The sequence below is a fragment of the Caretta caretta genome, chromosome 1 (assembly GCF_965140235.1).
Source record: "Caretta caretta isolate rCarCar2 chromosome 1, rCarCar1.hap1, whole genome shotgun sequence".
Classification (NCBI taxonomy): Eukaryota; Metazoa; Chordata; order Testudines; family Cheloniidae; genus Caretta; species Caretta caretta.
The window spans coordinates 195,851,454-195,876,246 of NC_134206.1; the positions used below are offsets into that span (position 1 = coordinate 195,851,454).

Here is a 24,793-nt window from a genome sequence, read left to right on the forward strand (position 1 = left end):
AGAGAGTTGAACAGTCTCAAGATAGACTATCTCATCCCGATTTCCCTCTTCTATTCTCTTCCTTGACACAGGCGCACCCCCAACCCCGCCACAAATCCTTTAGCCACTGAGAGGCACTATTGTCTTTCAAAATGTTGGTTGTTGAACACTCACTTTTTTTATGTTGGTACCTTAAATACCGAAATAAAAGATGTTTTCTTTTGATTGAGGTTATAATCTGACATGTCAGGTGTGCTTCAGTGCCAGCTTTTTGAAGTAATTGTGACTCAAGTGAAGTGGCAATGATGATTCGTCAATACCCTGAAAGTAACACTGTCACTGTTCATCTCATTCCCTGGCCATAATACTGGTATGACAACTGACAGGATCAAGAAGTGTAGAGTAATAAAAAGGATGACAGTTCAAAAATCAGTGCTCCACTAGACTTAGTCTATTAGTATAATAATGCAGGGTCTTGTTTGAAAAAATAAAGCTGTAACATGCTTCTTTGCTGTGCATTCATACAAACTGTGCAGCTTTCATGAGACTTTTGATGCTATTTCGGGGCCCAATTCTGTGAACACTTACTATCAGTCATAACACTTAATAAGTTTACTGGGACTACATATGTTATCAGTGAACCTTGAGATACTGATCCTCCAAAGATCTTACACAAGTGCTTAACTTGACACATTGAAGAACTTTGAAGGACTCCTCACAATGCATAAAGTTATGCACATGTGAAAGTCTTTGAAGGATCAGCGCCTTAAACAGCTATATTAAATCAGATATGTACATTTTAAGTGAAATAGCCTGAAATAATTTCAGTCTTTGTCACAAGTAGTCTTGAGTTTTATTCTAACAATTATCTAATTGGATTTATCATTTCATTATTTGTATTCTTTTTAGCCTTGGGGTTCAATCTTAAGGAACTGGAACTTCTTAGCTGTGACACACCCTGGGTATATGGCATTCCTAACATATGATGAAGTCAAAGCAAGGTTACAGAAATACAGCACCAAACCTGGGAGGTAAGAGGTTTCACTGATTACTGCTTTACAAATAAACTTGGCTGTCTCTAAAGCTAAGTAATTATACTGGATCCATACTCCTGGGTCACATCCATTTGTTGTCTGGTTCGAGGGGAGCAAATTGATAACTTGATTCGCCAACATCTTTTTTTCCGTTTGTCAAAGTAAAACTGTATGATTTTTAATATATAGCAGTTTCTATTATAAAGACTGTAGCTGAAGCAAACTTCAAGCCCTTTTTTTGTAACAGGATGCAGTTTTGCCACCCCGAGTGCTCAAAAAACGAGAGTCAATCCTCAAGCTTTTTTTGATCTGTACCCTCAAGGGCTAGAAACTTACTTTAAGAAAATGCTGAGATTCCCCTCACTTTAAGAAACACACCAAATGTATCTGTGTAATATAAATAAATAGTAACATCTTGAGGCTTGGGATAACATCAGGAGAGCTAGTAACAAGAGGGATGACTGATCTTGCATCTGGGGTTTAAAGTGACAACTTGTGCTGAAAGCCAGTGATCCTCAAACTTTTTACTTCATTACCCCCCTTACCTCTGTTTGTGTCCCTCCCCCCCCCTCCCGGAGCCATGGTCCGGTCCTGCACCAGCTCTGGGGAGAGGAAGTGCGGACGGGTAAGGGGGGGGGGGGGAGTTTGCGAAGTAAAAAGTTTGGGAACCACTGGCTTTCAGCGCCCCCACTGTAAAAAAGTGTTCCAGTGCCACTGTCATAATTTAATTAGTATTACTTACAATATGTTGTTGTCAAAAGCACATACTTGGCTCATCAGTAATTGTCTGATGTCATAGGAACTGTACATTGACAAGGTTAAAAATGATCAGATTTGTGTGTGTGTGTGTGTGTGTGTGTGTAAATTTTAAAAATCTTGTGTTACTATACCTATTGAATTATTCAGCTGAGCTAACTTTCCCTATTTATGTTTATACTTTGTACTATTTGTGTTTTCCCCTTCACTCAGTTTTGGCAAATGCAAATACATGAATCACTTCATTCTTGTTCAGTTGTTTTCTAGCCAGTGTAGAGTGTCCATATTTCCAATGGAAAAATGGGACACCGCATGGGACTAGCCCAAGCCCCCCCCCCGCTTTCCCCCATCCCACATGTGGGGCTGATCCGAACCACTTGCCTGCACCCCTCAGCTAGCATCATTACTGAGCCCTGCCTGCCACTCGCATGGGGTTGGGACTGGTGTCACTGCTCGCTCGAGCCATACCCCTGCCTGAGCCCTGCCTCTCTCTCCCCATCCCTGCAAAGCTCGCATTGCCGCTCATCCCCCTGCACCACTTTTTTGACAAAACTGGGCATTTATCCTGTTTGCTCATGCCCACTGATCATCAGTTAGCAAGGGCAAATGGGACAAATGCCCACTTTTGCCAAAAAAGTCAGGCCAGCCGGGATAGGTCTTAAAAAAGGGACTGTCCTGGCCAGAACGGGACATATGGTCACCCTAAACCAGTTTCACTTTCTTTTTCTCACCTTTCATGTTCTAATGTTTAGGTTCCTAACACTTTAGGGGCACACTTTTATGTCTGACTGAAGAAACATCCTGAAAATTGGCAGGATGAGGAGAATGTCATTGGAAAATAATTTCCAATATTGGGTTTTCTCTTTTAACAAAACCTAAATCATATCTTGTTACCTGGCCTGTAAAGGAATCTTGCTTTACCAGTTTAGATAAGTTGATACTGATCTCATGCACATATGATAAAACCCAAATAAAGAGGTCATGATGATTTTCAGAGTAGTGTGCTTTAGTTGATCATTAATGAAGTAAAAATGATGATTGTCGGGTTATAAAGAAAAAAAAGTCTTTAAAAGTTCATAGATTTTTAAGGCCAAAAGGGATCATTAGATCATCTAGTCTGACTTCCCGTAAAACACAGGCCATAGAATTTCATTGTTATCCCTTTAAAGTGTCCAATAACTAGTGATTAGCTAAAATGTATCTTTCAGAAAGGTATTCAATCTTGAACTGAAGACTTCAAAAGAAAATCTTATCCAAAGCTGCTTTAATGTTCCCTGTTACATAGAATTAATTTTAAGATCAACTTCTCTCTCTCTGATTAGTATCACTAGGGAACTTGTTAGGTTACTTACGTGAAGTACTGAACCTTCCAGGGAGAAATAGCTGATATAAAGTGAAATTGTTTGTTCACTTTAAAATGTTCTGGCAATTCTGAAGTTTTTGTTCAAAAGTCAGTGAATAGAAACAAGTTACTCGTCCAGTGAAATCTTGGCGTCATTATTAACTTCAATAATGCCAGGATTTCACATTTTATATTTATTGTGGAGGAGGTACAACTTTAAGCAGTGATATTTCACACTACAAATCTGATCACCTTTCTGTGGCTGGATTTCCTGTTTGAGCAATTAAAAACCTGAGGTGATGTCTGACATTGAAGATTCCATAATTTTTAATAAGAGCAAGAATTTGCTCCCGCATTCTTGCCTATAATTTTCCTTTCTCTTCTATTGTGCAATGTGCTGTGCATGGTTTTTACTCCTGGCTGCCACCTGTTCTACACAAAAGTGGCTGAATTTCAGTCATGCTGTATGTATGTTATCAGAGAAGCTCTTTTGAGTACAGTACTTCAGAGTAAAATAAGCTATATAAACATTGGGGCTGATAAGGATTTTTTTAAGTGAATTTTAAATCAAATTAGGCCTTTTTTATTAAGGAATTTTTCATTAACTGTATTTTCCCCTTAATTTTCTCTTCCTTAAAAAATTTTTCCATTAGGTTGCTCTGTGACTTTTTTTATTCTTTTTTGTTTTTTAAGATTTGTGTTTTGGTTGTCTGTATTGCCTGTTTTGAATTAACTTACATATTAATAATGGTATTTTTCCAAAATTAAAAAAAATCCTTTTTGAAAATTACAGATTTTGCAAATGCTTTTTTGTTAACAGACACACAATCCTGCATAAAATTCAGAAAGTGAAAAATCCAACTGTTAATACAAAAGAACTTCCATTCGTTTATCTGAAAGATCAATGATATCTTATATTTTTTACAGCTCTTATACATACAAAATGTTCTTGTAATTTTATATAATTTATTATTTGTATTTCAGTAGTGTCTACTGAACCCAAGTGAGATCAGTAATCACATTAGGCCCTTATTTACAAATAGGAGATGATCCTTGCCATGAATAGCTGGCAAAGTAATGCCCTGATCCTAAAAAAGACCTAAGTGTACACATAACGTTATATAATGGGAATATTCAGTTGTAAAGTTAACATATATAAGATTTTACAGGATTGGGGCCTAAGTAGACAACATACATAAGTAGTGTAAGGGAACCATTATCCTCCCAATTTTACATGTGGGAAACTGAGCACAGACAAGTTCATATGATTTACCCAAGGTCGCATAGGAAGTCTGTGGCAGAGGTGGAAACTCCGTCCAGATCTCCAGAGTCTCAATCCAGTGCCTTAACCACCACCTTTCCTCTCCATTTGTTTTGCCAAGCATTTTTATTAGAATTGACTTTGTAACTCATTGTCCTCCAGCTACATTTTCAGACTGAGTTGCACTCGACTGGGGCAGTGGGCCATTGGATACGTAACTGGTGATGGAAACATTTTGCAGACTATACCTCACAATAAGCCTTTATTTCAAGCTCTAATTGATGGCAGCCGGGAGGGATTGTGAGTACAAATGATAACTTTTTCATTTTATAAAATATTGATGTATTGCTTTGCTAATTCATAATTTAAAGCATCAGAAGTAGTAGATGATATGGCTGTTTTGTAGTCGTTTGGAAATCCATGACTATTACTTTTATTCATCTATAAAACACTTCAAGATAATTCAGTTAACCGAAGTTGACCATATTTTATGGCAGATAAATTCCAGGGGAAAATGAGATTGGGGAGTTATAATTTAAATTTTGTTTAATATAAAAGTCATAAGTGCAGAAGCTGATCATGCAATTAGTTCTGCTAATTGCTCCTGTGTAATACTGGACAATGGATATTAAATATATTTGATAGCTTTGCCTATGCTTTATAGGCCAAAAATGTCCCAGATTTTTAATATTTTATTTGTGTGTGTGTGTGTGTGTGTGTGTACGCACGTGCACGTGCGCACCAAACTTCAGGTTTTCTGGGATTTTCCCTGAGAACTTTGATCTTTTTATGAAGGTCTCAAGAATTTAAAAGTTCTGTGCAAAATTGTAACTTTTCTAAGAGGACGTTGGTTCTTTGTGGTGAGTGCCACAAATAGGCATCTGTATCACTCTTGGGGGGGGGAGTGTGTGTTTGTGTTTTTACACTTTGGGATTACTTTTAAAAGTAAATCAGAGATTACTGCTCTACTTCAGCCAATTAATTCTATTCCTAAAAGTATCATTTAAAATTTTGAATGCTAAGTGGTTTTATCTGAACAAAGTATCAGGATTCCTGTCTTGTAAAACAGAAGATGTTTTATTGTTGCTCCTATAACATTCCTAGACAAGAAGTACAGAAAAATAGTTAAGGTTGAGAGTACATATCAGTAATTTAGGGTGAGTGCATTACAGGAATGTTGTAATTATCCCAAATCGAAGTGTTTTAAACCCAGACATGTTAAGGTATGGAAATACCTAGTCGAGAAACCCAGGCAACCTTGAGTCTGCCCTTTAGTGGGACCATACAATAACCATATCATTATGATTTATCCATTTTAATATATGGTTCCAGATGAGATTAAACTGATTTTTAAAGGGGGGTGCGTGTGTGTGTGTGTTTTTAAATAACTCGTGTCCCTATAAAATGTAACTTTCAATAAGATTGAATCCCTGCTTTCGGTATAAAACTCAGCTGAACCTTAACTAACATCAAAATAGTTTTCTTCCTTACCCTACTATTTTAATATCCCTAGCTATTCTTGTTTTAAGCCCATGGATTCTAAATATAGTTTATTTTCATTATTTACTTAAATATAAACATAGATACAATTTTCTTCCCTTGCTGTCATTTGTTTTCCATTGCGCTGAATTCTCAGCTACATGCATCACACTGAGCAACTAGAACCATGCAGATGGTTTTGAGATCACTGCGACTCTGTGTGGGTATGTGGGCCCAACTAAGCATATTCTGTTGCAAGATGACCTCAGATAGTGCCAAGGATAATTTTAGTATAATTAAGTTCTGTTTAACCAATTGCCAATTGTTAAAAGAAATTGGGAAATATGGCTCAGGAGAAATAAGATACATTTTAATTAATATCTGATGTTTCCCTTATTGGCTAACCATAATTTCATAATTTACTTTAACAATGAAAGTTGTGGGAATATAAATCTTAATAATAATTTGTGTAATTCAGCTATCTATACCCAGATGGACGAAGTTATAATCCTGATCTGACAGGATTAAATGAACCTACTCCACATGATCACATAAAAGTTACACAGGTATGTTGCATGTTATAAATTCTGTTCCTTATTTGCTTGGTGCCCTATCCAGCAGTGATATGTTTTTTTATTAAAATATTAGAGAAAAATTATTGAGATTGTGATTGACAAAAAAGGGGTTTGAGAAAGAACTGGATGGCAAGTCTTAAAATCTAAAGATGATGGTAATGCAGATGTCTCTTTTGATTTTAACCATGTTTTGGGAGGGGGAAATATTTTCACAGCTGCTAACATTTTCTTTGTGTGCTGAAGGGTTAAGAAGTTTAATATTTTGTAATAGTGATGTGGGAACAGGGAAATAAAGTAAGGCTTGGAAGTCGCTTTGAAGTCTGAATATCCAACTGTATAGAGCTTGCAGAAAGAAAATACATGGGGTATTATCAGAAGGTTACCATTTCCTAGTGTGTGTCTTCTTTCCCTTATGTGCTATACAAACTGGAGGGAATTCAGGGGAAAGGAACACATTATTAAAAGGCTGGAGGGAATGGCATATTTGGGAAACTTAATACCTGAATATATGTATAGTTTGGATAGGCATTGGCATGACACCAGTCTGCAGATATTTGAAACTAGAGGAAAGGGAATGGTACCCCTTTGTACCATGGTACACAATTAGAAGGAAAGGAAGATTATAGGCTAGTTATTAGGAGAATCTTCCTGACAGCAACTTCTATAAACTTTGGGATAGTCTCCGGGGAACTTGTGGAAGTGCTGGAAAGCTTTTATATTGACCAGACACAACTTTATACAGTGTTTGATGAAATATTCTTCTGTTGGCTGCAGAGGAAGGCCCAGATGACCTGTTAGGTCTTTGGCAGTTCTAAATGCCGTTTGCATACCACGTTTACAGAATTTACAGGAAGAAAAATGTTGTTTGCAACACACTGGATTAGTGGGAGCTCATTATTAAAATGTCTATCCCTGAGTAGGAGACTATCTAAAATGATTGTGTGGAAACTTCCAGAAGGCTGACACCCTCCTTCTCCTGTTTATGCTAATGTTGAAATAATACAGACTAGGGCTATGCAGATGTTTTTATGTGCGGGAAAAGGCCACCTGGCCCAAAATTCTTGCCCTTTTTGATTAAGAACCCCCTACTGCTCTTCTGCATAGTTCCTCCCTTCTCCAAAGGTCAGTGAAGTTAAAAGGACAAATCCTTACCTCTTATTCTAGCTCATTGCTCGGCTCTGGCAGCTGGAAAGCTGGTTTAACTGACTGCTGCTGATTCCCCTGGTATGAGGGAATCCCGAGGTGGCATAAATCCAGCATAGCTGGCTCTATTCTAGAACCCTCCCAGTCACCTTCTCCAGTACTGTACTGGGGATGTGGTTGGAATGCTGCTGCTGCTGCTAATGGGATCCCTTCAAGCATACCTAACTGGTATAGTTGAGAGCGACACTGGGGTTCCTAGAAACTATGACACAGGTGATTTAGAACTGGCTCCAGGAGCAAGTTGCTGCTCATGGCTCATCTGTGGGGAAGCACCACAACTGTGCTTGGTGTATACTGGCTGCAGCTGAGAGTCTGGGGCACGCTCTTTACTTTTTCTCACTACCTTATTCCATCTGCTATTGCCATCTGACTTGGGTCTTTAATTTATTCCATTGCTCCTAAACTTGTGTACCTCCTTTTCTCAGTATTAAAAACTGTATCACAGTATAAATAATTTGCCTGCCAACCTTCAAACCCTTTCTCAGTTCTGGAAGCTTTTGCTACATCTGTTTTTCATCTATTATATATAAAGATTTCAGGGTTGTCTTACCTTGTCTGTTTTATCACTCTGAAGATAGAATGTCCGTTGAGTCAGTGTGAAGCGATGGAAACTGCTACCAGCATGGCTGAGAGTGTTTTGTTCAGCATATCACCAGGTTTAATCATCAGTGGGCTTTGTGGTCTGTTATCATACAGTTTTTAATTTCACAGTCACTTTGACCTTAAGTATTACACCCGGGTTGTGAACAGCTGCAGTAAGGCATGTATCTATGCCATGCCAAGAGTCCTAGACCAATGTGATATCAGAGGTAATTCAACCAATCACCATGCTCACTTTACAGCCAATTTACACGCAACAGTTGCATTGGTTGTATGAGCGAGACTGCACAAAGGATGGATTCCTTGGCCCAACGGCCATAGTTTTCCAAAACCACCCACAGAACCGCACAACATACCTCCATATATATATATATATATATATATATATATATATATATATATATATATATATAAAACGTAGCCCCTAACCACAGTGCACACCCCACATTCCCCACCTGCACAAATCAACACAGAATTCCCCAGCACAACCCCAAGACACAAACCAGCATAACCCCCACACAGTAGCCCCCCACTGCAGCGTGCCCCTTTATTTGCCACCTGCACAAATCAACACAACCAGGACCCACAATAGCCCCTTACTGCAGCACACACCTCTCATTCGCCACCTGCACAACTGAACAGAAACCTCCCAGGGCAATCAACACTCTCCCAGCACAATCTGAAGATACAAATCACCTGAACTAACACACACAGTGACCCCAAACACACACACACACACACACTCCCTCACTGCAGCACACACCGCTCATTTGCTGCCACGACAAATCAACACAAACTCCCCAAGCACAACCCTCCCCAGACACAAATGAACACAACCACACACACAGTAACACCAAATACATGTAGCCCCTCACCTCAGCACACACCTTTCATTCGCCACCTGCACAAATCAGCAAAAATCTCCCAAACTACACACACTTGCCCAAGTCATCAGTTTACAGTTTGTTACAGTTGGCTGCCTGCCCCAACAGCACAGCGAGCATACATAATACTTCCAGACACACACACAGCCATAAAATTGGCATGCTCGTTATCCAAATAAGTTTATGGCTTCATGGTAAGTGAGTTACTGGTATTACAATAGCTTGTAGTGGCCTCTACTGGGATCAGGGCCCCATTATGATGATTACTGAACAAATACACAGTGCTAGAAAGAGACCCTTCCCCCAAGAGCTTCCAATTGAAATAGACAGGTGGGATGGGATGAGGTAAATGCCATTCAGAGAGTCTGTGCCATCAGTTATTGTTCAGTAGCATACAAGAAATGAAGTTCAGTCACCATTCCCAAATAGATGGTGAGCACATCACCATAACCACCAACAACCAAATGGCACCCATGTTGGCACTCCTATGGGGAGGCTAAGGACTGAATGAGATGTGAAGAATGAGCTTTTCTTGTTATGCTCAAGGGTGGTCTCTCTGTATGTGTGTTGAGGCACGTGAGGGCAGATTGAGGAAGCTCATGTTTCATTGACCATACTGTATCTGTTCTCTGGATAAATAAAGGAATTGACTTCTTGCAGCTGTCAGTCTAGGAGTTTGCACCAGCATTAGGTTCACACTAAAAATAAAATATATAAAAATCACTGTTACTGTGACTCATAATTTACCTCCTGTTCATCCTCTCCCCTGTGACCTCCAGACCCTTGTTCATTTTCCTCTTCTAAATTACAAACAAGAAAGGCAGTATTCTTTCCTTGGCATTGAAATGACCGTTGAGAAAGGCACAGCCTCCTGTATTTACTGATTCCATTACAGGTCACAGTTTCCCAAACTCCAAGCTGTGGATTGATGGAGTTAAAGCAACCTCAAAGCTACTTACACATGTAATATCTGAGAGCCAGGAACAGAGCTGTGCAATCCAGTGGTTTTTCATGTTTCTGTTTTTATTAATGATACTTATTAGATTTTTCTCCCCCCCACCCTGTTAAATTTTCCAAAGTAACTTGTTCTAAAAGTTGATGATGGAGTTAATAAATGTTTCTTTTTTTATAATTTGAATATATTTATAATAGTGAGATAGTTTAGAAACACAAGTTTTACTGATAATGTTTATAGAAATGCCATTAGAAGAACAGATTGTATTTTTTAAGAAGCAAAAAAAAAGGATTGTGTGAAACCTCCATTTTGCTGTCAGATAGATGTTACAGTAGTGCTGTGTACTGCTAAGAAAGGTAAGCCACATGGGAAGTTCAGTATCATGTGCTTGCCATAAGTAGAATGTAAGCATATTTCATTGTTTACTGATCATACTAGTGATACTGACCTTGACTTTCTCTTGTTCCAGGAACAATACGAATTGTACTGTGAAATGGGTTCCACTTTCCAGCTGTGTAAAATCTGTGCAGAGAATGATAAAGATGTGAAGATTGAGCCTTGTGGACATCTCATGTGCACTTCTTGTCTTACAGCATGGCAGGTACAGTCATAATTCAGTCAGCAGACAATAAGGATGGATTGCTTTATTATTCCTCTTGCTGTTTTCAGTATGTCTTGACCATTCACCTCCTCCTTCTCTAGCGTTTAGTAAAGTCACAACCAGCGATACGCTTTTAAAATGGTAAACTCAGTAACATTTATGGGCTTAATTCTTGCACCTGGGAAAGCTAATACAGGAATCCTTAGCATCTGAGCTGAGTGGCCTGGTGGCTGCATTTGTTGATTGCTGCTGTTGGAAACCTTTTGCCAGATCAGGGCCTAGTGAGGAGATGAATGCTGGGACCCTGGTTGCCCACTCAACCACATGGATTGCTTTATGAAGTGAGCTGAGGGAAAGGTGAGGGCAGGCAGCAGCTGGGAGTTATATGATTGACTATACAGGGATTTGTGATGCATGAGGTCTTTATAGGGTTCCCTAGTGATCAGCTCACTTGAACGAGGGGACAAAATGTGTTTGAGTGTTTTTAACCACTAGGTCACTGGTTCAGATTGCACTCATGAGAGTAATAACATATTCACCTTCCGATAGTGATTGGCCTGTGAAAAATGAGTTCGTGATCTCGGTCCACTTCCAAGTGGATAGTGCCAGCATCACAGAAACCCACCTCCACAGCTTTTTATTACAGTTGTCGGCCAGCTGTGAAATTATCCTCTCACTTACAGAAGTGAGTGTGCTGGAGAGAGCTTGTGGTGGCACAATTCGGGGGGGTGTGTCCAGCTCCTGCCCACGCTAGACCAGTTCTGGGGGAAAAGAGCATAGGCGCCTTTAGTTCAGCATATTTAACAAGCAGCATGATTTAAAAAATTGCAGAGAGAGCAGTTTGCAAACCCCTTAAAAATGCAGAGAGGTTATTCCTCATTACGGATCGGAGCTTTAGGATTTCTCCTGATGCTTCTTTTGAAAATGAATCTTTTCAGTATTGCTACTTTGGGCAAGTTGCCTCACCTTTCCTCTGCCTCTGCCTTGCTGTTACTTACTGTGTTTGTACACGGTGTACCACAATGAGATGCCAATCTCGGGGTGCAGCTGTAATACAAATAATGAATAAGAAGAATAGAAATAGAGGCCCTGATTCTTATCTCATTTTCATTGGTTTTATGCCAGCATACCTCCACTAACTTCAGTGGAGCTCCTTCTGGCTCAAAACCTGATCAGAAATCTTTTTCAGATTCCCATCTAAAGTGTAATCATTAGCAAGCCAACTCTTAATGAAAAAATGAGCGTTGGGTTTGTCTTCCATTAGCAATTACATTTTCAATTTAATCAAACTTCATTGCAGATTTAACTCCTGTATAATTAATGAGAAGATGAAGAAACATACTGTAGCAATGTCAGTTGTTACAGGCTGCCAGTGGGTTATTGTTTAATTGCTGTCATAATGGCTCATTAGACATGCCTCAGGAGAGATTTCCAATACTTTTTTGCCTCTCAGTGAAACATCTGTGTTATTTAATAAATTGAATAAGCAACTTCAAATCTTCATAGAATGCTAAACATGATACAGTGGAAGTCAGTTTGCAACAGTCTTTTATTTAGGAATCTTTAATTTAGCTTATTACTTTTACATTACACAGACAGTAAGAGCGTCATTAACAATTCTTTCCCCCCAGAAAACTATTTTTTCTGAACTGTAATAATCTGTTCTGTTAGGAGTGTATATGTATAGAAAATTGCATTATTCTGCATCATGTCTAAACTTATGCAGATTATGGGAGCTGCATATTTGGTTTTTGCAATAACATAGCTATGTACATGTATATGCATGGGTAGGTATATTTTGACGTGTGTATGCCTGTAGATATCGCTTCTTGGTTTCATTTACTGTTTTAGCATGCAGAGCTCAGCTGATGGTAATTTTATTTTTGTGTTACTAGACATGAGTTAATATTTTGGAAAAGTTGAGGGCAGACAGGCAGTCATGGAAAATGGAATTCTCTGACAAGCCAAGTACAGTACAAGCAGCATAAATAGAAGCCTCCTAGTGCTGCCATTTTAGCATGCACTAACCCTGTTCTGTAGGGCTACTTCTATGATATAACTGTGCAAGGGAAAATAGCCCTAGGAAGATATTGCTGTTGACTTTAAAATGGTAACCACTGTACGTCCATACAGTTCATGGTGTCTCTTCTCAGACTTTCAACAATGATGACAATTGTGATGGTTTCTTTTGTGATATGGCCACAAGTGCTATAAGAAGTAATTAGTTCAACTTATTTCACAAAGGCAGCCCAGTGGTACTTAGATGACAATTTACATTCAACACAAATTGGATTCGATTGAAACCAATGTTCTGAAGGTGAAAGGCTACATATTTCAAGGCAGTTTCCTTAGCTGATTATTTCTTGTGTCTCCTGGTATTACCATTTATGTAAAAAATTTTCTGGTATAACTTACTGATTGCAGTCAGAAATATGTTCAATTTTAGGGTCTCTAGGGACCCTGTTCAGGAAGATATGTAAGGACACCCTGAACTTCAAGTACATGAGTAGGGCCATTGATTTCAATAGGAGAACTCCCTGTGCTTGAAGTTAGGTGTTTAAATACCTTCCTGAATAGGGGTTTGTACACTGAATTTGTAAATGCTATGAGCGTGTATCACTTTGTACAGTATATTAATATTAAAAGTTTTCATAAAAAATCTTTGCTCATATTCAGCATCACAACGGTCATGTGCAGTTTTGTACATGAAAAATATTGACACTTTGTACTGTTTAGTTAGCTTGGCAAAGATAAACTAGTTTGACCGGAAGCATCCCCTGACTAGGTGAGGCACATAGTGTGTCTACAGTCCACTGTGCAAACTGCTGACATTGGTAGGTAGCAAAGAAAACAGAGTAGTAATTAAACTTTGTTTTTGCGGGGGGGTCTGCTCTGCAATCTTTAGTTGACTAGAAAAGTAAAAGAAATACATGATGGATCCAACCACAAAAGAGATTCCCCTGAAATGAAGTTAGGTTTAAACCAGGGGTCTCAAAATCCTGCAGGCCGCATGTGGCCCTAGTGTATTTTCTGTGGCCCGCCAGCTCCCTGTGGCACCCTCGCTCCCCCCAGCATTTACCTAGAGCGGCTCCGGCCCGGCGCGCACCAGGGGCAGGGCAGGCTCCCTCCCTGCCCCCGTGCCGCTCCGGGAAGTGGCCGGGACCTGGGGGAGGGGGCACAGGGGTCTGTGTGTTGCCCTGGCTGCTTTTCCAGGTACCTCCCCCGAAGCTCCTATTGGCTGCAGTTCCCTGTTCCCAGCCAATGGGAGCTTTGGGGGAGGTACCTGGAGGGGTGGCCAAGGCAACACACAGACCCCTGTGGCCCCAGCCCCTACCCCAGGTACTGGCCGCTTCCCGGAGCGGCCCAGGTGCAGGGCAGGCAGGCAAGGAGCCTGCCCTGTCCCTGGTGCGCGCCAGGCCTGACCCGCCCCTGAACCTCTCCTGCAGCTGAGCCCCCTGCTGTACCCCACACCCCTCCTGCATCCTGACCCACCCTGCACCCCTGCCCTGAGCCCCCTAACACACCACGCACCCCTTCTGTACCCCCTGGTGGCACGGAGGGAGCAGAGTTGGGGTGCGGATTTCAGGAAGGGGTTGGAATGGGGGCAAGGAAGGAGTGGGAAGGGGGGGGCAGGGCGGGGCATCACAGAAGGGGTGGGGTGGGGGCGGGGTCAGGACAGCAGGGGGTGGTGGTCAATGGTGTGCCCTCGGGCCAATGTACTAGTCCTCACGTGGCCCTTGTGGTCATTTGAGTTTGAGACCCCTGGTTTAAGCAATTTGTTAGGGTTTTGGGCCCTAGTACTGATGTCAGCCCAGTAAATCAAGAGCTGTGGGGGATACTATCTCAAAAAATAGGCCAAGGATGAAAGTCTTTTATTTATTTTATTTATCTAGCATTAAAGGATAAATATACAGGCTTGCTTTACATAACTCTGCTAAGTTGGTGAGTAACATGCCTGCTCCCCATAGTTAGTAATTAATGGATTGGATCTTCAGATACAGAAGTGAAATTCAGGACGAAGCTTGTAAGTGGAAGCGCTTGGGGGAAAAGTTACTGCAGACATGAAGCAGCTACTCTAGTTTTCTTGCCTTAAGGGGTGGTACACTGATAGACTGTAAAGCATTCGTCAGGGTACTAATGATGACAGACTATAGGCTACAGTAAAGTATTGCCAGATAAAATAAGGTCTGTTCTTTCATCCTTAAGAATTGAATTGAGCTTGCTTGAAATTTCAGGATAATTTTTTGTAAACTGTGAGTTAATACTGATGCCCTTATCGCTCTTTCGCCAACGCTGCATCTAACATTACAAATAAAAGGTGTCAAAATTATAGACAGGAAGCTCTGAAACCTTGACATAATTTCTGAATTTAAATCAAATTAGTTTTGACTTCTACAGTTCAGATGCAGATCTAAATTAATACAACGCAGTAGTGGTCACATATGCATCGTGCCAGTCAAAAGCAATTTTTTTTTTTTGTAGTTACTTTTACTGCTTCTCTGTAAGATGTGATCTTGTCCATTAGAACTTAAAATATAGTTAAAGGGCCAAATCTTCCTTGCTTTACTCACCAATGAAGTCTGTGGGATTACTAGGCAAACCGAATTTGGCTTTTTGAAAGCCACTTGGCATACTACCTTGGCATTTCTTAGATGTTTTATCAAAGATTTTGATGACGGACACACAAAATCACGTGTATGAAAAGCTCTTGACCTAATTTCGTGCAGCGCTAACAAACACTTCTGTTCATGTGTTTGTTAACAATGCAGTCAAACATCCCGAGAACTATGGTTTTGGATTTTCTGATGTCTATCTGTGAATGAGCATTGAAATGTAAGCCTAAAAGGCAAAGTGTTATATTTGGCATTTGGGTGGTTTTAAGCTAACATTTTAAAGAATTATGTTTTGATTATTTTATTTAAAAGTCAACTTTAAAAAAAAACTAATTTGCAATAATGACCATGTTAATATATATAATATATAGGTTTATATAAATAATATATTATATTTATAAATATATAAAAATAAAATTCAGGCCACTAGTGGAATAAATTACTTTGTCCAGTAAAATATCGGTGGACCTGTTTCTGATTTGCACCAAGACCTCTTTACACGTTGCCAGAATCCGGTAAAGGGACCTTAGCATAAACAAGAATATTACCCTCTATCTAAAAGAATACTTTTGTTTTTGTGCAGGAATCCGATGGTCAGGGCTGTCCTTTCTGCCGATGTGAAATCAAAGGAACTGAACCAATAATTGTAGACCCTTTTGATCCAAGGGATGAAAACTCCAGGTGCTGCAGTATTATAGATAGTTTTAGTATGCCCATGCTAGACTTGGATGATGATGATGACAGAGAAGAATCTTTAATGATGAATCGGTTGGCTTCAGTACGAAAGGTAAATGTTTAACAGGTGCATCATGTGGAATCAAATACGTTTGTAATCTGTAGTAAGTGAGTAGTGTAACTGCACTTTAAAAGTTCTTGTAGTTTACTGAATAGATCTCAGGATGGTGAAGCACTATGCATTTCATAACAACTGTAGCCATAAAAATAAATCAAAACGAGTAGAATATTCTTGTTTGTTGAATGGGGAAAATGGGTTGTCTTCTCTTTTTTTGTAAATTGGGTTAACTCATTTGAGTAAAGTGGAGCTACATCAGTTTATACCAGTTAAGAATCTGGCCCTGTTTTGGTATTAGGCTTTTTTAAAAAAAATCAACTTAGAAATTATTTGTAGCAGATTTGTCTTTGGCTCTTCTCCCCCTTAATCGTTGAACTTGGTTGGAATCCTCTGTACTCGTTTTTGGTATAGTTGGTCTGGATATTGTGAACCTTATTGCTTTTTTATTTACACATTTATGCAAATTTACTTTAAATTGGTAGTATTCAGATTTCATTACTATACTGTGGTCCAGGTCAGATACTGTCATGGAATGGAATGCTATCTTTTTTGCATCACTGTCTATTTTTTTTTTTACAATGTGCTTTTCATACAAAGCCCTTGTACAAAGGCCACATACTAGCTCAAATATTCATTTTGGAATTATTTCTTCAACCTATAACATCTTAATTTATCATTTTCCAATCATTGTGTTTGCTTCTATTAAAGAGCACTCCATTCTTTTATCCCAGAATGTACGTCAATCAATGTCCTCATTTACGTACAGTATGTTTTGGGTTTTATCTGCCATTTCTGATACTCTTCCAGACCTCTTGTGTCAGAAACATCATTATCTCTCTATGTTGAAAAACTGCCTGATGTTAGAAACCTATTCACCATCCACCTCTCTGCCTTTTTATTGCCAACCATACCCTAACCTCTGTATGTGGTACTAAAGAACTTTTAGCCTTAAGTTGATTGGCTTTCATAATGTTACTTTTATGACCAGGTATAATACAATAAACTTTTATCAGAGATAAAGTGATTAAAAAACAATCTCAAACCATTAAGTACCCTACAGTAGTATATAGTACAGTGAAGAGCAAGCATAAACTAGATTAGTTAATTTGAATAGTCCGTGTTCAGCATTTCACTCTGTTGCTTTAAAACTATTTTAAAAGCTTTCAAATTCATCCTCCCCACTGCCCATGAATCTTACTTTACATTCAGCAAAGGGCAGATGCTAATCATTTTAGTTCTGAAGGCTGGAAACATTGTCTTTCCAAAGTGACTCCAGCCTTTTCCATTCTTGTTTGCCCCAGAACTTTCAAGTGGCAAATGCAGAATTGTAAAGTGTGTTGGATGAATTTCAGACCAATGTTCCCTCCTGATCTGGAAGGTGTTCTTGCAACTGAGGCCTCTGCTTGGATTCAGTGCCAGTTAAGGGGTGTAAATACCCTTTTTCCCGAGCTTTAGCACTTGCTCCGTGTTCCTGGGTTGCAGAGCCAGAGACAAGACATGGTCCAACCGCTTTTATGCAGTAGTCCCAAACTAAATCAATACAGCTGCTACAGGAACAGTCTGGAGTGTTACCCACACAGTTCTGGAGCAAGAGAGAGGGGGTCCCAGAGTCCTGTGAGGTTGTGGGGGGACAGCTTCAGGATTTATACAGAGCCTTTTGGTATTGCTCTTTCAAAAGTTTGTGTCTCTCTTCAAATCACTTCATATTCAACATTTCTTCCGAGCCTGTTAGAAGGAACACTTTTCCCTGTGGCATTTCATAGGTTTTATTCTTTTTGCATTCTTTTTTGGTTTCAGTAAGTGCTTTTTAATGTGTTTGAGGCTACATGATGGCTCTGTCCCTCATGGCTCTGTTGCACAATGTCACTTGAGTTGCTTGTGCAGTGGAGATGAGATGGTAAACTCATTCATTAGTTCTTCCAGCCAATCCATGCATGTGCCTTCCCATATTCCAGAGGTAAGTGTCTTAGAACAGTGTGGCGGGTTGGAACACAGAAACCCTCTTGGGACTGCCATCTGATGTGCCAAGACTACTTCTGCCCCGCTTTCCCTGCCAGCCTGGGACTTCAGCAGCCTGTCTTGTTGAGCCAGGCACACCCCTCTGCTCCAACACAGACCCAGGGTCTGAACCACGTGCCCCAAAGCTGCCGACTTAACTGAAAGCAACTTAAAAAATGTCCCTGTCTTTAACACTCAGATGCCCAACTCCCAATGGGCTCCAAACCCCAAATAAATCCATTTTACTCTGTATAAAGCTTATACAGGGTAAACTCCTAAATTGTTCGCCCTCTATAACACTGATAGAGAGAGATGTACAGCTGTTTGCACCCCCCGGTATTAATACATACTCTGGGTTAATTAATATGTAAAAAGTGATTTTATTAAATACAGAAAGTAGGAGTTAAGTGGTTCCAAATAGCAGACAAAACAAAGTGAATTACCAAGCAAAATAAAATAAAACACGCAAGTCTAAGCCTAGTACAGTAATAAAACTGAATGTAGATAAAATTTCACCCTCAGAGATATTTCAATAAATTTCTTTCACATACTGGACGCCTTGCTACTCTGGGCACAATCCTTTCCCGTGGTACAGCCCTTGTTCCAGCTCAGGTGGTAGTTAGGGGATTTCTCATGATGGCCCTCCATTTGTTCTGTTCCACCCACTTATATATATCTTTTGCACAAGGTGGGAATCCTTTGTCCCTCTGGGTTCCCACCCCTCCTCAATGGAAAAGCATCAGGTTAAAGATGGATTCCAGTTCAGGTGACATGATCACATGTCACTCTAAGACTTCATTACCCACTTGCCAGCACACAGGTATACAGGAAGACTTACAAGTAAAACAGAGCCCTCTACAGTCAGTTGCCCTGGTTAATGGGAGCCATTAAGATTCCAAACCACCATTAATGGCCCACACTTTGCAGAACTACAATAGGACCTCAGAGTTATATTTCGTATTTCTAGTTTCAGATACAAGAGTGATACATTTATACAAATAGGATGACCACACTCAGTAGATTATAAGCTTTGTAATGATACCTTACAAGAGACCCCTTGCATGAAGCATATTCCAGTTACATTATATTCACACTCATTAGCATATTTTTATAAAATCAGAGAGTGCAACGTCGTAAACAGATCATGTGTATTTCCAGAAAATTGAAAAGCCGCTTATAGGCACTGAAACTGATTTTACTGTTGTTCACATCTCTGTGGCTGAACCGTGACCTCCCATTCTTTGTCTGCTCCTAGAAATTTAAAATCACTATGATCTGTTTGCTTTTTGCAGTGCATCACATAAGGCAGTAAAGATTTTCTTCTTACTGCTGTAGAATATTGCTGTATTGGGATGCTTGCTTTCTTTAACTAAGACTGTTTTGTTTTTTCTATTGTCTTATTATTTCAATTTGTTGGTTGGCCTCCCAGCATACGTGATTTTTTTTTTTTAAACAAACCTACATTGTTGATCCAGAATCCTGCAAGTTTAGGGTACTTATTTTGAATATGAAATGCAGCAGCATAAATCTAGCTCTTACTACTTCATTCACACATGCTCATTTCTTACGGGGATTTGTAAGGGCTGCCTCTCCATCGCTCCCTATTTGTGCACCATTAAATTAAAGCACAAACACATCATCCCTGAAAAGCTAATAAATTGACTCTATCCTAAATCACACGCTGGCCAGTAAAGCTCACCGAGCTGAGAACGCTGCAGTTATTTTATTTTTAAACTATCTTGCCTCATGTCCTGGCAGTGGCCAGATGTGGGCTGTGATGGGCACACCAGAGGAGGCAACTTTCACAGCTATGTCCACTCCATTGGGAAGGCTCATCTGCCCTGGCATTCAGCCCTGAGGATGAACAGCAAGAGTATTCTGTTCGATGGCTAATGTCCTGGTGGTGTATAGAAGGAGAGCCAGTCTTAGAGCTAAGCACAGTCAGGATGAAGCTCATGAATTGCACTTGGAAGCATATTAGGAGATAGCATAGACCAGGGATGGCCAACCTGAGCCTGAGAAGGAGCCCGAATTTACCTGTGTGTGTTGCCAAAGAGCCTCAATAATACATCAGCAGCTCCCACTCCCAGCACCTCCTGCCTGCTGGTAGCCCTACCGATCAGCACCTCCACCTCCCTCTTCATGCCTCCTGCCTGCCGTGATCAGCTGTTCTGCAGTGTACATGAGGCTCTGGGATGGAGGGAGGAGGAGCAAGGATGCAGCAGGCTCAGGGGTAGGGGCAGTGGCCTTGGGGCAAGGGGTGGAGTGGGGGCAGGGCCTGGGGTTGAGCAGTGGAAAATTGGCGCCTGTAGCTCCAGCCCCGGAGTCACCACCTGTGCAAGGAGCCGCATATAAACTTCTGAAGAGCCGCATGCACTCCGGAGCCACAGGTTGGCCACCCCGGCATAGAACATGAATCACAAATGCTATATGCTCATATCGTCCTGCTCTGAGAAAGGATGGATGTCTATGTTCATCATTTAAATGAAGCTCCTGAGTGGTCTCCTTTGGGAACTCTGAATAGAGCACATTGCTGTTGTTCAGCCGAGAGGTAAGAAAGGCCTGTGTACTGTGACAAGGTCTGCAGTCTCTGGCCAGCCAGAGATGATAAACACTGGGAACTGTTTTTGGGGAATCTGCTAAGGCCTCTAAACTGAGGCAGTAGTAATTATAGCCTTTGTCATTCCCTCAAGATATATTTTCCTACCCACCATTGTCAGCTCCATCTTATCTGTATTGAAGGTAAGTCATCTGTCTGTCTTCCAAAGCCCTATCTCAGATGGGCACGGTGGAAGCAAAGAGAACACAGCATCATAGTTGAGTAAGGAAGCACCGAGGCGAGTGTCAACAGCATGTTGATGATACTGCAATGCAGAATTGCTCACCATGACCTAGCAGCTTTGATATACATGTTTCGACCAGGTGGAGGTGGCAAGATAAAATTCCCCCAGAACCCCTCGATAGAGATCCTTTGGGGAAGAAGAGTAGTTGCTTATCACAAATCTTCTTGGTCATCCTAAAGGAATGAGTGGAATAAACAGTTCACTTTTTTGTGGATCCCAGTCATCTTAGCTAGGTACAGGAGAGCTCCTATTTTTCCAAACTAATTGGATATTGAGAAATTCATAATTTGAAAAGGTTTATAAAATTGAACATCTTAAAATTACAGCAGGTGCGGTGCATAAGCCATACGATGCTTTACATCACTTTCTTCATATTCTTCGAACCATTGCAAGGTAATTTCCAATTGCATTGAAGGCACTGGAATGTGAAGGAATGTTTATCAACATCAATTTTGTCATGCAATTATTATTCTTTCCTTTGGAGAAAAATTGCTTCATATAATTGGTCTTTTGTGAGATTGGTGCTCGTAAAATTGAGGATCTACTGTATTGCAAATGAATCGTCAGCATCAGTTGTACTAAAGTCTGCTGAAAGATCCAATAAAATTTGTGTGTCCACATAATCAGTCTGTCTCTCACCAGGAAGCTTTAATTCATTAATGTTTCCAAAGTGTGTTGAGATCATTAGATCACATCACTATGAAATGCTGATGGGAGATAATGCTGTGTCCATTGTGACTCTAGGCTACGGAGCTCTCTGTCTCCATGGTATCAGATCAACTAAATCAGTCACTGCTTGTGACATTCCTTTTCTCACCAGTGTTTTGTTTGTTCTAATTGACATTTGTCCGACTTTTTTTTTTCTTTTCTGTATCTTCTTTAGATGCATATCAGGGAATATACCTGTATAAATGTGTATGATACAGATCTGGGTAGAAATAAAACACCGGACTCCTTGTTGTTTTTATAAAACGCTGTTTCTCCTTTTACATTTAGAATAAATAATCCCTGTAAAGAAGATACTTGAATCTCCAGTAGATGATTTGAAGTTGGGAATAATCTTTAGTACTCCATTGTCACAATGGATGAAATAAAAATGAGTTATCTGCCATATTATCATCACCAGACCTGGCTTGATTTGCAGGCTGGTTGGAAAAAAAAAAATAAAACAGAAAAAAGTCCAAATAAAGTTTATGGATAGGAACAAATCATTTAGATTTATTGATGCTAGGATAATTTTATCAGCTGAATAAAAACATTACTGTTATGGTAAACCACAGAGGGAAAGCACTAAGAGAATAGGAGCCCCATGCAGATTTTAGTAGGTCAAAGTAAATTAATATACGGTTGGCACATTTTCCTGTTTCAAAACCATGTGAAAAGTTACTTTGTCTGGGGATATCTGCAGTTCTCTAGAATTAATTTGATAGTTGTCTCAATGCACCAAAAACTGACTTTGATTCATGCTGTTGTCCTCAGAGTAGTTATGAGAAGTCAGCAAGACTGAAAGCTGCTATTTGTCATGAGAGCAGGCTCTGTACAGAGGATGAGTAAGTGTATGTTTAATGAATCATGCATGACCTAAAGATCTGGGCTCTCAAGAATTTGGAGGGCTTTTACTTCCCCTTGAACTGATGGCAAACCTATTGTTTGTGCATTATTAATTTTATCTTAATTGCGGTGACATTTATGTTCTGAAATGCTTTATTGCCATAATGCTAGAGTTTCAGCTTTGACACAACGTGTAAGAGAAAACAATTGGGGGGGGGAAAAATGGACTCAAACATTTATCTTAGCTAACTTCCTGCCTCCTCACAGGTCAATGTCTTCTTGATGACTCACCTATTTTATTGTAGTTTTGATTCAAAGATTGTACCAAAGAATTGGAAAATTTTTGACTTCATCGTTCAGTGTCTGAGAGTATCTGAGGAGTTTCAGGAGGTATTGTGCTGCCCCTTATAGTGGACTCTGACTAACAGGCTCAATTTATCCCTCTGTAAGGCTCCCACCACTTATATTTATAATTAACCTTCTTCCACTCCTTCCCCTGTTATTTTTTGGGTGGTTGTCTTATGTATTATTTGTTTTCTGTCTTCTGCTCCATCTTGTCTAATTTAAGCCTCAGTCCTTCTCAGTGCCCTTTAGGCACATAGGCCCAGATTTTAAAAGGTAGTTTGGCATGGCTGTTCTGAGCATCTCAACACATAGCTTATTTCGGAGCCCAGATCTCATTTTCAAAAGGGACTGTCAATAGACTTCAAACTCCTAAGTCCTTAAATACCTTTTGAAAATGAGGTTTGGGCTCCTAAGTCAGCTGGGCATTCTGATGCTGAGCACAGTAATGCCTAAATGCCTTTAAAAATCTGGGCCCTACATATTAACTTAAGTGTGTAAGTAATTCCATTGACTTCCAAGGTTCTACTCATGCACTTAAAGTTAAGCCTGTGTTGCAGGATCATGATGTTGGACTGTAAATACTTTAGGATAAAAGAAAAGGAGTACTAGTGGCACCTTAGAGACTAACAAATTTATTAGAGCATAAGCTTTCATGAACTACAGCTCACTTCATTGGATGGGGACTTTGCTTTTTTCCCTAATTTTTAAAGCCCCATCAAAACTTAGTGCTATATAAAAGTTAAATGATGATTAACTTTTTAAATTACCCCTTCCCTCCCTCAGACCATTCTGATTTCTGAGCTAAAAAACCAGGGGCACAGGATTCAAACATACTGTTTGAAAGGGGTAATAAAATAAATTTCAATAGGCGCATTTCAGATGTGCAGACCCTCTCCACGTTCTGATGTAGCATAAACACAAGTTTGTGTCACTTGTTTTTCATTTACTGCAAACTGGCTACCTGCATATCAATTGCCCAACTTTAAAAACTTTTATAAGGTTTTATTAAATAAATAAATAAATGGGTCTGGCAGGCTGGAGTAGACAGCTGGATCTCATTTTGTGCTGGTTTTGTTTTGCTCACATGAGACCTCAGAGCAGATAGAACAATCTGATCCAGCTGTCCTTTTCACAGTTAAATTACTTCAAAAGGGAGGGCGTAGTTTGATTTTTATTGTTACTTATTTAATAGTGTTTAGATTCACATGGTGACAAGTAGGTTTTGAAGTTCACAAGCCAGTTAAGATTAATAGTGATGTTAACTACTTTAGTGGTGCTATTCTGAGGCTACATGGGTATAGATTCGGAAAGAGCGAAATGCTCAGAGTTACAAAATATACGTGATCTCTAACCAGAAATGCTAAATGTTAAGAGACCTTAAACTCTGGATTAGAAACAATTTAATATACTAAACCCAAGACATTATAAATAATGCATTTTGTTGGACTGACTGGGAAAGATCAAATAGGCAACCCTATTTACATAGAAAAATGTGTACCTAGCTGCTTTGTTTCTATGTAGTTTTAAGTCCTCAAACAACCTTGAAGTAATTCCAGATGATATTTAATGCAACTAGGGCATAATCACCCTTATGCAAACAACATGAGCTGCTCGAAAATAAGCCAAGTTTCCAGTTAGGTTAATGAAGATTCAAGGAAACTTACTCATTTAGGAATCCCAAAAAGTCCAGTGCTGGTGCAGATCTGCTCAGAACGTCTTGGACATTTCTTGATGCAGTCCTTAAAATATTGTTGTCTCCTTGAAGTACATTGTGATCCTCACCATTGTACTGAATCGATCGTGTTTTCAGGCTTTAAAAAAGTGCCATGCTAGGATTTGTAAAGACGACTCGTGGATTCAAAAGCACCTGCTTTAGCACTTGGATCAGAACGAGATCCTGCAGAAGTTGTAGTAGTCAGTAATAGTATTATTCTTATTCTCTCCTTAGGTCTAGATCCACTAAGAGAATAGACATCACATT

At 39.8% G+C, this 24,793-nt stretch overlaps 1 protein-coding gene across 2 annotated transcripts in view; it reads left to right on the plus strand.

Annotated features, from left to right (window-relative positions):
- The window catches only part of CBLB (Cbl proto-oncogene B), a 195,397-nt gene that overhangs the window by 111,010 nt on the left and 59,594 nt on the right, over positions 1-24,793 (plus strand). For both annotated transcript variants that reach the window (XM_048816329.2, XM_075118372.1), the window contains exons 6-10: positions 889-1,010; positions 4,535-4,672; positions 6,330-6,417; positions 10,538-10,669; positions 15,866-16,069. In XM_048816329.2, the coding sequence (XP_048672286.2) occupies positions 889-1,010; positions 4,535-4,672; positions 6,330-6,417; positions 10,538-10,669; positions 15,866-16,069 (684 nt within the window). The remainder of the gene's footprint in view (positions 1-888; positions 1,011-4,534; positions 4,673-6,329; positions 6,418-10,537; positions 10,670-15,865; positions 16,070-24,793) is intronic.